General features: G+C 45.7%; 1 protein-coding gene across 2 annotated transcripts in view; it reads right to left on the bottom strand.

The window, feature by feature from the left end:
* Positions 1-11,500, bottom strand: part of PSAP (prosaposin) — a 35,072-nt gene extending 23,572 nt beyond the window's left edge. Inside the window, exon 1 of one of the 2 annotated variants that reach the window (XM_021071889.2) lies at positions 11,431-11,500. In XM_021071889.2, the coding sequence (XP_020927548.2) occupies positions 11,431-11,470 (40 nt within the window). In that variant the 5' untranslated portion in view covers positions 11,471-11,500. 2 annotated transcript variants of the gene reach the window in all.
* Between the last annotated feature and the right edge of the window lie 1,780 nt (positions 11,501-13,280).

Below are 13,280 nucleotides of genomic sequence, written 5' to 3' on the forward strand. Positions count from 1 at the left end.
CATTACCATGACAACAAGCAGGTTGCTAGGAGACCAAGAGAGAAGAACCCCAGGAGGGGCAGAATCTACCTCAGGTCCCCTGCATTCAGACATTTCTCAGGAGAATTTGTGCTCTTAGATTCCATAAGAGCAGGAGACAATGCAATGCACCCAGCACTGACTACTGGATGACATAGCTGGTGTCACAAAAACCTTGGATGGCAAAGAGCACTTGCCTCCTCTTTATAGGATCCTGCTCTTGGAAAACATTCTGCAGAACAAAATAAAAACACTGCCCATTTAATCATTCAGAACAATATCCACTCAGAGGTAGCCTGCCTTGATCTAAAGGAAGTAAGGTGCAAATACTCCTCTTATCGCAAATCTGTGGCAATAAAGCTCTCAAGCTCTCTAGGCTGACGGTCCATCGCTATCATTTCTGTTATTTAAAACAAAGGTTCTTCCATTTTTGTTTTGTTTTTCTCTTTTCTAGGGCTGCACCCATGCATATGGAGGTTCCCAGGCTAGGGATCTAATCAGAGCTGTAGCCGCCAGCCTACACCAGAGCCACAGCAACTCGGGATCCAAGCCATGTCTGCAACCTACACCACAGCTCATGGCAACACCAGATAGTTAACCCACTGAGTGAGGCCAGGGTTCAAACCCGCAACCTCATGGTTCCTAATCAGATTCGTTAACCACTGAGCCACGACGGGAACTCCCATAAAACAAAGGTTCTTTCTTCCCTGCTTCTCTCCCACTACTGCCTGGTTTTGGTTTTGGGGTTTTTTGTTGTTTTTTTTTTTTTGTTTTTTTTTTTAATTTTCTTCACAAGCCGGATTAATTTTAGGACAAGAAATCAATCTACATGGAGAAAGCAACATAATCCTCAGGTACATGGCCTTGTGTGACACTGAGGGGCAAAGATGTGATCTTCTTAGATTATAAATTGATACAACGTGGCATAATTAACTTGGGGAAGAGAAATTCCTATCTAGTTCATCCAAGAGCACTCCAGCCCAATATAAACTCCTGCTAGCAAAGCCCTCCTTCCAAAATGTCAACCATCAGCAGGTGGTCACAGATGAACCTGAATCACCTTAGATAAGACTGCACCACAACTGGACCAAGAAGTCCCTGACAGAGGTCACCCAAGGGGAACCAGTACAGGCGGAGGTCAAAAGTACCTCTGCGTGGTTTCACATCTGGCCCAGGTTGCTACACAGGAGTCAATGCAGCCAGAAGCTGGCATAAGCTCTGCCCCACCCGTGCTAACCAGCTGGGTGGTCTCCGCACACATGGAGACAATAAAATGCTAAAGAAGATTTCATGCAAATGCCACTAAGAGGGAAAATTCAGTGCTCTGGACTCATCCCACATGATTGTTTAAAAAGTTTGAGACATGTCAAGGGTGCCTACTATAAATGTCACTTTTTTTTTTGTCTTTTTGCCTTTTCTAGGGCCGCCTCCTGCAGCATATGGAGGTTCCCAGACTAGGGGTCCAATTGGAGCTGTAGCCGCCGGCCTACGCCACAGACACAGCAACGCTAGATCCTTAACCCACTGAGCAAGGCAAGGGATCAAACCCGCAACCTCATGGTTGCCAGTCAGATTCGTTAACCACCATGCCACCACGGGAACTCCTAAATGTCACCTTTTTACTTTAGTTAAAACGTAAAAAGAATACTGCCTCATTGGAAATGCTGAAATCTAAAATTCAGAGCAGAGGGAGTTCCCGTCGTGGCTCAGTGGTTAACGAATCCGACTAGGAACCATGAGGTTGTGGGTTCGATCCCTGCCCTTGCTCAGTAGGTTATGGATCCAGTGTTACCGTGAGCTATGGTGTGGGTTGCAGACACAGCTCGGATCCTGCGTTGCTATGGCTGTGGTGTAGGCTGGCAGCTACAACTCTGATTAGACCCATAGCCTGGGAACCTCCATATGTCGTGGGAGCGGCCCCAGAAAAGGCAAAAAAACAAAAAAATAAAATAAAATAAAATTCAGAGCACAGCATGGTTTAGGGCAGGATATTAGAATGCCCCCAGCATCCTGATCCAGTTGCTCTCACCTGAGAGGGCTACTATGAGAATTAAATCAATGTTAAGCAAAAAGCACTTAGAACAGTGCTGGGGGCTCAATAAACTCTCGGGAAGTGTTAGCTACTTCGATGCCTATAAGTTCCCGCACGTCAGCAACACTGGGCTTCTCACTCACAGTGTGGTCCAAAGAACCCTGAGAGTCTCAGAGGTTCCTCAGGGGTGCTGGGAGGCCAAAATTCTCACAACATGAAGAAGTTAGTTGCCTTTTTCACTCAGTCACAAATGTGCAGTGGAACCTTTCCAAAAGCCTATGACATGTGACAATGCAAAAGACTGATCACAAGTAGCTGAAAATCCAGCCAGGTGTTGACAAGATTGCAAAGATGTAAAACAAGCCACTGGTCTCACTAAATGTGTTTCTGTTTAGGAAAAGTTATTTTGCATTAAAAAATCACAATTATGGTAACATGTAACGGTCTTTCGGGTTTTTTTTGAAGGACTATTTAACCCACATTAACAAAGGCTCTAATGAGGTCCCTCAATGACTTATGAGTATACAGTGATGTTGAGACCAAAAGTTTGAGAACCGCTGGGTTAAACATTTATAAACACCTAAGTTCTGGAACCAGAGGGGAAATAACTTCCTCAAATTATAGCTGGTTCCATTTTTAGCTTTACCTCATATCAGGGCCACTAAGTTAACTAAGTTACTTTAGGCTCTGGTGTCCCTAATACCTATATAAAAATTCTCTCCAGCAGGTTTAGGGGAGGGTGGGCCCCCTTTAACCTGAACACAAACTTTTTTTTTTTTTTTTTGGCTGCACCCATGGCACATGGAAATTCCCAGGCTAGGGGTCAAACTGGAGCTACAGCTGCTGACCTACACCACAGTCACAGCATGCTGGACCCCGACCCACCAAGCGAGGCCAGGAATCGAACCCGCATCCTCATGGAAACTAGTCAGATTCATTTCCACTGCACCACAACCAGAACTCCATACACTATAATAAGGCCAACATGTCTCTTGAGTCTGAAGTCTCTCTTGATTTGTAAACCCCTAAACACTTTTTCTTAAAGTTAACTTCAGGAGTTCCTGTCATGGCACAGTGGTTAACGAATCTGACTAGGAACCATGAGGTTGCGGGTTCGATCTCTGGCCTTGCTCAGTGGGTTAACGATCCGGCGTTGCCATGAGCTGTGGTGTAGGTTGCAGATGCGGCTCTGGCGTAGGCCAGCGGCTATAGCTTCGATTAGACCCCTAGCCTGGGAACCTCCATAAGCCGAGAAAGCGGCCCAAGAAATGGCAAAAAGACAAAAATAAATAAATAAAATTTTAAAAAGTTAATTTCAGCTAATAAAAGAAAATGCTTAGTTTAATGGTGATAGAGAACTAGTACCACCAGCACGAAAGTTCCATGCACACCAATCCACTAGCTGAGGTCTATTTGCTACACCTCACACCTCTGCTCAGCACCTGCCCCATGCCAAGCACCATTACCCATGCTGCAGATCCTGCAAATGATGAAGACAGTAAATGATAAAAATATACCATACTTAGCAGAGGCAGTGCGTACAGCAAAGAAAAGCAGAGGCAGGATGGCATGGCCACTTAGGCAAAGCAGAGGGCAATTCTGGCAAGGCCACAGCTAAGCAGGGAGTGAACCACACTTATCTGGAAAGGAAGATGTCCCAGACAGAACACAAAATGCAAAGGTTCTGAGCATAAGGCAGCAGAGGGTTGAATGGCAGCCCTGACCCACTGGGAGGGAGGGAGAGGAAGAACTCTGAAGATCAGCCAAGGGCCAGATGCCATCACCAGGCAGAATAAATCTGAGATGGTTTTTGTTGTTGTTGGCCACACCTGCAGCATGCAGAAGCTCCAGGGCCAGGGATGGAATGAACCCGAGACACAGCAGTGACAACGCCAGATCTGTAACCTACTGAGCCACCAGGGAACTCCAAATTTTAGGTTTTAATCCTAATGAGATAGGAAGCCAGGTGACCTTGTATCACTGCCTACATATACAGGAGAGCATCCCAGCACAGCTGTTAGAGGTGTTTTGGGATTTTGTTGGTTTTTTTTTTTTTAAACTGTAATAAGTGACATCATTAAGACTGGCCAAAGAAACTTTCCATAGCATCTCCTTCAATCTTATCTACAAGTTTTTTTCTGGGCGCTCCTATTGTGGCTCAGCAATAACAAACCCAGCTAGTATCCATTAGGATAAGGGTTTGATCCTTGGCCTCACTCAGTGGGTTAAGGATCTGGTGTTGCCAAAAGCTGTGGTGTAGGTCACAGATATGGCTAGGATCCCGCATGGCTGTGGCTCTGGCGTAGGCCAGCAGCTAGAGTTCCAATTCGACCCCTAGCCTGGGAACCTCCATATTCCATGGGTTCAACTTAAAAAAAAAAAAAAAAAAAAAAAAAGGCCTTTTGCAAAGCAATATCTATCACAATATGTCCAGAATTCAGTTTTAAAATTTAAAAGTGTCACTAGAATCCATCTCACTTTTTCTGTGACACAGGTGTCCATCAATAGGTTTAACTGAATTGACATATCCATACAATACAGTAAAATACTCTGCAGCTATTTTTTTAACAGCTGGGAGGTAGGAGGTGATTACAAGTTACGACAGGAGTTCCCTGGTGGCACAACAGGTTAAGGATCTGGTGTTGTCACTACAGTGATCTGGGTTGCAGCTGTGATGTGGGTCCAATCCCTGACCCTGGATGCTGTGGGCGCAGCCAAAAAAAAGATATGACAACGAAGTACACTGTGGTACTCCAAACTGAATCCTGGAACAGAAACATGATATTAGTGGGAAAACTGGTAAAATCCAAATAAAGTTTGCAGTCTAGTTAACAGTAATGTCCTGATGTTAATTTCTTACTTTTGATAAATGTACAGTGGTTATATTATATAAAATGTTAACAGCAGGGGAAGCTGGGGGAAGGGTATACGGAAACTCACTGTACTAGCTTTGTAACTTTTCTATTAATTAAAATTATTCAAAAATTTTTAAACTTTTTTTAGAAAGGTAACAGTATAGATCTATCTGTATCAACACGAAACAACCTACAAGAATACAAATAAAAGGAGAAATACAAATGAAAACCACTCACTCTTTTATAGAAAAACTTAACATTTGACATCAAATGCTAATAATTCAACTCAAAACTGCATATACTCTGGGAATATAAATTCCTAAAATCATTTAAAGAGTCATTCAGCAATTTTTTTTTTTTTTTTTTTTTTTTGTCTTTTTAGGGCTGCACCTGTGTGTGGCATATGAAGGTTCCCAGGCCAGGGGTCCAATCGGAGCTACAGCTGCCAACCTATGCCACAGCCACACCAGATATGAAAAGCGTCTGTGACCTACACCACAGCTCACAGCAACGCCAGATCCTTAACCCACTGAGCGAGGCCAGGGATCAAACCTGCAACCTCATGGTTTCTAGTTGGATTCAAGTTTCCACTGCACCATGACGGGAACTCCAGCAATTTCTAATTAAGGTGAAAACAGATATACTTCACAACTCAGGAACTTTCTTCCTCAGTATATCCTCTAAGGAAATGTCTGTCCACGTGCACAAGAATAGTTATAGAACCAGTCTGTAACAACAACAACAACAAAAACTGGAGATAATCTAAATGTCTAAAAACTGAATGGGATATAAGTACGGTATAAACGGAATACTGTACTGTGGTGAAAATGAATGAAGTAGATCTAAACATTTTCAAAATGAATGAACCTCAGTAAACACACACCGGTGAAGGTGACACTTATCTGTATGAAAGTATAAAGAAAGATGTGCAGAGGGATGATGAACAGCGAGCCCGGGAAGGTGGTCATCTGTGGCGGGAGGTGGGTTGTTCTATTTTTTAACTAGGGTGTTATATATTTACGTGTTCATTACGCTCCTCCACTTCTCTGGAGGTCTAGAGCGTCCCACAATTTTAAAAAAAGAGCAAAGAGCACAACAGGCAGTGTCCTATGCGTTTGTGCGAAAAAAAGAAAAAAGAGAAGGGCAAGTCTTACACACAGCCACCTGTAAGGAGCCACAGAAAGCAGGAGCCGGTGTCAGGCCACCTCTGAGAAAGGTGTGGAGGTCAGAGGTGGGAAGGAAACATGCTTTTTGCTCTATGCACCGTCACCCTGATGGAACTTGTTTACTGTGTGCAGTTGTTATCTAAACAGTTCGCCTCCACTGACAGATGGGGAAACAGGGGGTGAGGTGGGTGGGGTGCTGCTGACCACACTTACCCCCAGTAGCTTAGTGACAACGGGCCTAGAATCTAAGTATTCAGGTTACCTGGAACCAGCCCTGCTCTGCTGGGCCACTCTGTTCAAGACCAAGGTACAAACTGGAATACAGACTCCGACTTCCCTGCTAATGGCTGCCTACCTACCCTGGTGTTTTCTGACCCAGTAATTACGTCCGGCATACATACGTACACGTCAATTCAGTTTTGTTTTGTTACATTTACGACATCCTTTGAAATGGCAGAAGGCAGGAGACATCACAAAATCAAGGGCAGAGAGGAATCACTGTGCTCATGGGACCAGGACGTTAACACGGTATTGTTTTTATTCCTGGTGTAATAACAAACCTTATAATACTACCTAAGCCCAGTCACATAGTAATTTATTGAAGCATCACTACAACCCAATTAGAGAGGAATGATTATTAACCCCATTTTAGAGATGAGGAAGCACAGCTGAAGAAAACTGCCCACGGTCATAGAGAGATGTGATACAGTTAAACATCTACCGATTCATCTTAGTCATAAAGAGTCACGAATTCCACAAGAACACATGGAATTTGGACAGATTACTTTTCAGTGCACAGGCCATTACTCAAGGCCTTAATTCAGGTTACTTTCTGAAACTCCAAAAAACAAAAGTAAAGCAACAAGTGCTCTTGCAACCGTCAATTCTTCATCCTTTATTACTCATTTATTTTTGCTTTTTAGGGCCTCAGCTGCAGCATATGGAGGTTCCCAGGCTAGAGGTCGAATTGGAGCTGCAGCTGCCAATCTACGCCACAGCCACAGTGACGCCAGATCCAAGCCGTGTCTGTGACCTACACCACAGTTCATGCCAACACCAGATCCTTAACCCACTGACTGAGGCCAGGGATCAAACCTGCATCCTCATAGCTGCTAGTGGGGTTTGTTACTGCTGAGCTAGGACGGAAACTCCAACCAGCAGTTTTTAAATGATTTTAAAATAGCAAAAAGGAAAAACAGGCAAGGCAACGTAACTTCCAAGAGGCAAGGCAACCCTCCTTCCAAGAGGCAGAAAAACCAAATAGGTGCCAGGAGTAAAGCCTGCAGCCTGCCATCTGGCAATCTAGAATGCCCAAGCTAGAAAACTGCCTCTAAGCTGCAGTGCCCCTTTGCCCAAGGGGCCTGGTCTTGGCCTTGAGAACTTCCCAATCTTATTAGGTACTTCCCCCAGCCAGCAACACCATGTCTCCCTTCCTCTTCCCCATCCTGTCAAGCCACACCCTGGCCATCCAGTTTCACATCCCAAGAAAATGGAGGTGTAAATTCTTCCCCTGATCTAGAAAAATCCAGACCACTTGATCCAATATACTTCAACTCTCTCAGGAGGTACTGGATAAGCTTTGTCAAATGCAATTAAAGCACTTACCAAACCCTTGATTGGTTAATACAAAAAAGCCCTTCATGAATTACATTAGTATCTGTCAGAGTAAAACTGATTACTGACTAAAAAGTGAATGATTAACAGGGGAATTATCGCAACTCCTGGCAGGTGAGACCTGGAGTTGTTGATATTCAGCAGGCTATGCTGTAAGTTCAGTCTTGCATCTTAAAATAAGAAGCTATCAAACGAGTATGTATTGTACATATCACATTCTAGATTCCCTAGAGAGCTACCTGCCTCAGTGCTGGGTAAATGCCCTTCAGCTGGCCAGCTGCTACCCAAGTGACAGTAGGGGCAGCTAAGCTTCAGGGAGTATGTACCACATCCCAGGCACACTTTGTACTTATTACCTCATTAACACTGGGCCTGCCTTTTTCCACTACAGGAATCACCCAATAGTATATCCTTACTATACGATCCCATTTATAAAAAGCTCAAGCACAGCAAGTTAGGTTTTCACATCAACAGTGCTAGAGGCTAAACAAGCAGTTTCCTTTGGGACAAGTTAGAGGGCCTGGTGAGGCACAGGGGCTTCTGGATGCTACTCCTTAACCTTGGGGGCTGCTTGTAGGTTCGTTCACTCTGTGGCAACACCTCAATTTGTACACTTAAAAACCTGCATATTCTCTGTATGTGGATTATAGCCCAGTAACTCTGTAAAGAGTTAAGAGGTTTAGGGAGTTCCCTTCGTGACTCAGCAGTTAACAAACCCGACTAGGATCCATGAGGATGCAGGTTGGACCTCTAGCCTTGCCAGTTGCCATGAACCGTGGTATAGGTTGCAGACTCAGCTTGGATCCTGTGTTGCTGTGGCTATGGCATAGACTGGGGGCTACAGCTCTGACTGGACCCCTAGCCTGGGAACTTCCATATGCCGCAGGTGCGGCCCTAAAAAGCAAAAAAAAAGAGTTAAGAGGTTTAGAATTCCCACTGTGGCTCAGTAGGTTAAGAATCCAACTGTAGACACTCAGGTTCAATTCCCAGGCCAGTGCAGTAGGTTAAGGATCCAGTGCTGCTGCTGCAGATGCAACCTAAGTCACAGTAGCAGCTCAAATTCAATCCCTAGTCCAGGAACTTCATATGCTATGGATATGGCCATTAAAAAAAAAAAAAGAGAGAGAGAGTTAAGAAGTTTGTGTTGATGGAAGGACACAGAAAAAGCACTGTCAGGAGTCATGAGTTTTGATTCTGACTTCCTCAGTAAATGGACTACACTACAAATTGGGGGAGTCATTTCTGGGGGCTTCAGTGTCTTCACTCCCAAGAGGTTACAGGAAATACTCCCAATGCTCTCACTGCCATTTCTTTTTCAGGTGGAGAAAAAGGAGGGGAAATTGGATGAGTAGAAAGATAACTCAAAGGCAAATGTCTCTACCACGAGGATATCATTAAAACACAAAGCGGAGTTCCCATCATGGCTCAGTGGTTAATGAATCCAACTAGGAACCATGAGGTTGTGGGTTCGATCCCTGACCCTGCTCAGTGGGTTAAGGATCTGGCGTTGCTGTGAACTGTGGTGTAGGTTGCAGACGCAGCTCGGACCCCACGTTGCTGTGGCTGTGGTGTAGGCTGGCAGCTGCAGCTCCAATTAGACCCCTGGCCTGGGAACCTCCGTATGCCACAGGAGCAGTTCTAGAAATGACCAAAAAAAAAAAAAAACCGCAAAGCATAAAGCCTTTTCAAGTTCACGATGGCTCTCTGGTACCGTGGGGAATGGCAAGTTCTAAGCTCTCAGGGAGCAGGTTTTGAGTGAAGTCACTAGGCACCTTCATTAACAAGCTCAATATCAACATTAAAAATTTAGGAAAACATTTCCAAAAAGCTACACTGGGGCCAGAGCCATCAAAGCAAGCAAGCATTCACACACTGCATTAGGAGCATGACCTCGGCATAACCCTAAAGGCTGGGCAGCAAGGTTAGAGCAAGGCCATAATTAACACTGTTCAGGGAAGAGGGGGTCTAGGTTAACAGTCAGGTTAGCCATTGCCATAGGCACCAGAGGGCTTTACATTTCTAAAGAAACAATTGAGTCCTTTTTGGGTGATTCAGAACTCTTCAGGGTCTTGTGAGGATGTGACTCATTGCCCAGAAGAACAAAGTGATACTCTAAAAACAAAAGATTTCTCTCAATCAGTTGGCAACAAGCAGTTACCAACCCCAACAAGAAAATGTTTCTTCACTGACTATAAAGCAAAAAATCTTTCTTTATAAGCAGATTGCCTTTCATAACCTACAAGTAAACCAAGTTTAAGGGTTTGGTTTAAGGTTATGACACATTCATGGGAATGAATGAAAACTAACATTAGAAAAACACTTTCAGTCTACCTCACCTATAAACATCTTATTTCTTTGATCAACTCTCTCATCCATTTTGTTACTATTAAAATTTACATGGCTGCTGAGTCAGAATGGAAGCTAGTCCTTAAATTACATTTAACTAGAAACAGAAATTGAGGTTGGACTTAAAGATCTGGTTTAGATCCCTCAGTGGACTATTACCTGACAACTCCCAGACTTGGGATCCTCTCTGTCTATAATAAATTAAAATACGGGCCCACATCCATCAACCTCACTCCTTTCCCTTTACTGTGAATTTTTGTTTGTTTGTTTAGGGCCTCAGCCACGGCATATGGAGGTTCCCAGACTAGGGGTTCAATCCGAGCTGTAGCCGCAGGCCTACGCCAGAGCCACAGCAAGGCTGGATGGATCAGAGCCGGGTCTGGGACCTACACCACAGTTCACAGCAAAGCCGGATCCCTAACCCACTAAGGGGGACCAGGGATCAAACCCGATGCCTCATGGGTGCTAGTCAGGTTCGTTAACCGCTGAGCCATGATGGAACTCCTCCCTCTACCATGATTTAAATGAGGTTAGGATGTGAAGGCAAGAGTTGGGGGTGGGGGTTCATCCGGAGGGCACTGAGGACTTTTTCTAATTGCTGTAAGGGAGGGTTGCCGGTTCCCAAGCGTTGCCTTCATAAACTGTGATTTTTTTTTTAACAACCATCAGTACTATTTCAGGACAATTAGCAGGTGTTAAGAATACTCCTGTGCACAATATCTTAGATACTTCAGATGTTCCCCCAAAATAAAGGCCACTGCTAAAACCAGCTAATGGGTGTGCAAGATGAAAAAGGACTCCACCGCAAACGCATAAGAACTACAAAAACCCTGTTATCATCTCAACTTGTAGTATATGTACTCACATAGGCAAAAATAAACACCCACATAAAAGACATACCTAAGTGCTTCCAGCAACTTCAATACGCTTAAAAACTGGGGCAAATGAGGTCAAGGGCCAAAGTGGGTCCAGCCGGTTGAGCCTCCAGCACACCTCGACCACCTGCGCCCAGAACAAGCACAACTGGGCTGCAGGAGCTGTCATCCCACCAGCTGGACGGGCAGCTTAAAGGAAGGCCCCGGGAAGCCCAACTAAGGGGCAACTCAAGCCCTGAGGTAGATGCTACTTACCTGACCCTGCCACCCTGCCCATCTACCCTCGCGACCCCAGGCCGAGTCTCCCAAACGCCCCCAGGCTTCCCGCAACCCTTCCGCGTAGTGCAGGTACCAGCGTTGTGCAGGCGCCTGCGCAGTGCGTGCCGGTCGCCAGTCCCTACGGGGAGCAGAAGAACGGCGCCGACCGGTACCGGGCGCGAAACGGTACAGACTGCTCCCCAGGATGGGGAGGTATCGTTCTGTAGGAGACCCCCCTTCCCAAGGCTGAGGGACCCAGGGCTTACCCGCGCCCAGAAGGCCAGCCAAGAGGAACAAGGTGTACATGACGCCGCCTGACTCCGCACACTGCAATGCAGGGTGTCAGCTGATCCTCTGCGAATATAAACCTACCCCGCCCTAAAGCCGCCCAACCACGCAGGCGCAAGCTGCTTTGCAGGGGGTGGGGTAGGGAGCCGGCCCACAGCCTGACTCAGCGCCTCACAGGGCGCCTGCGCAGGGGAAGATCGGGAGGGGGAGGAAGACGGAGGGCGGAGGCTGAAAGGAGTTTTGAAGGAGAATGGGAGGAAAAAGGGTAAAGGAACTGAAAGGAAGGGAGAAGTCGTCAAAAAAGAACACATAAATCAATAAGTCTCCCTTGGGGATTATGTATATAAAATATCTTTCAAGCCTCCTATTTCTTCTGTAACATACCATTTTCTATAGCACCATTTTTTAGGTGAGAATCCACACTCAAAAGGATTAACTACTTTTTCTGAACTCTCACAGTGCTCAGACTCACTGCCTGACCCACGCTCTCTTAAATATTTACATGGCTGTGCCTGCGTATAGCTTCATTCTGGGCCCCGATTTTCCCTCTTTAATATTTTATATGCACAGTCCCCCCCGCCCCCCGCCCCAGACAGGTAACAATATTAGGTATGTAGGGTTTCAGAACAGGTCTCTGAAATGTGCTACCTAGGCACGTGGAAACTTCTGCACTTTTTGGACCCTGTGGGCTCAAGGGAAATTACTGCCTCCTCCCTTAACCACGTGGAAGAATGTATATTGGGAAATTTCCCCAGAAAATGAGTAAACAGAGATGAATTTTATCTAAGTGGCTCTATCTAGGAGTTCCCATTGTGGCTCAGCAGGTTATTAACCTGACTAGTAATCATGAGGTGAGGTAGGGCCCATCTCTGGCCTCACTCAGTGGGGTCAAGTATCTGGTGTTGCCCTGAGCTGTGTCCTAGGGCCCGCAGCTGCAGCTCTGATTCAACCCTAGCCTGGGGACTTCCATATGCCTCACGTTTGGTCCTAAAAAGACCCCCCCCCCAAAAAAGTGGACCCATCTATATGGCAGAGCAGATACCTGATTACTACACATCCTGTAAATGACCTTCCTGTCCTTGGGAAGCTCAGATCCCTATCTCATTTCTTTCTCTCCCCACCCTCCCACCCCCGCCCCGGGCGGCATATGGAGGTTCCCAGGCTAGGGGTTGAATCAGAGCTATAGCTGCCGTCTACATCATAGCCACAGCAACGCCAAATCAGAACCGCATCTGCGACCTATACCACAGCTCACAGCAACCCCAGAGCCTTAACACACTGAGAGAGGCCAGGGATCAAACCTGCGTCCTCATGGATACTAGTCAGATGCATTTCCACTGAGCTACGTCGGGAACTCCCCCACCCCCTTTCTTAACTCAGGATGGTGTATATACCATTTTACCTGTCTCTGACCCTCACATGCTTGTGCAGTTCCCACACATGTGAAATTGAATTTGACTTTCCCCTGTTAATCTGTCTTATATCATTTTAATTATTTGACCAACCAAAAAGAACCAAAGAAAGGAAGGGAAATTGTCCCCTTCCCAACAAACACAGCCCCTCCCAAAGCCCTACCATTAATTGTCCCAGAATTGGAGTAGAAGAAAGGGATTGAGGAGCAAGATGGGAGAGGACAGGAAGTGCCTCAGCCACTGGAGATGGGAACTAGAAGGGAAGCCCACATTTGAGAACCAGGCTAAAAAATCAGCCAAGGGCCTTGTTGGAGAAGGAAGCAGTCTCAATCCTTTCTAGCCCTCAATCCTCACCTTATTCCAGAATAAGAAAGGCCTGGGTGGCCCACAAAACCGCTCACCTCTACTTCTGCTCT

Source organism: Sus scrofa, chromosome 14 (genome assembly GCF_054392235.1).
Source record: "Sus scrofa isolate SSC_HxYL_T2T_F1_AM1 chromosome 14, Sscrofa_HxYL_maternal_Yorkshire_Landrace_v2.0, whole genome shotgun sequence".
Lineage (NCBI taxonomy): Eukaryota > Metazoa > Chordata > Mammalia > Artiodactyla > Suidae > Sus > Sus scrofa.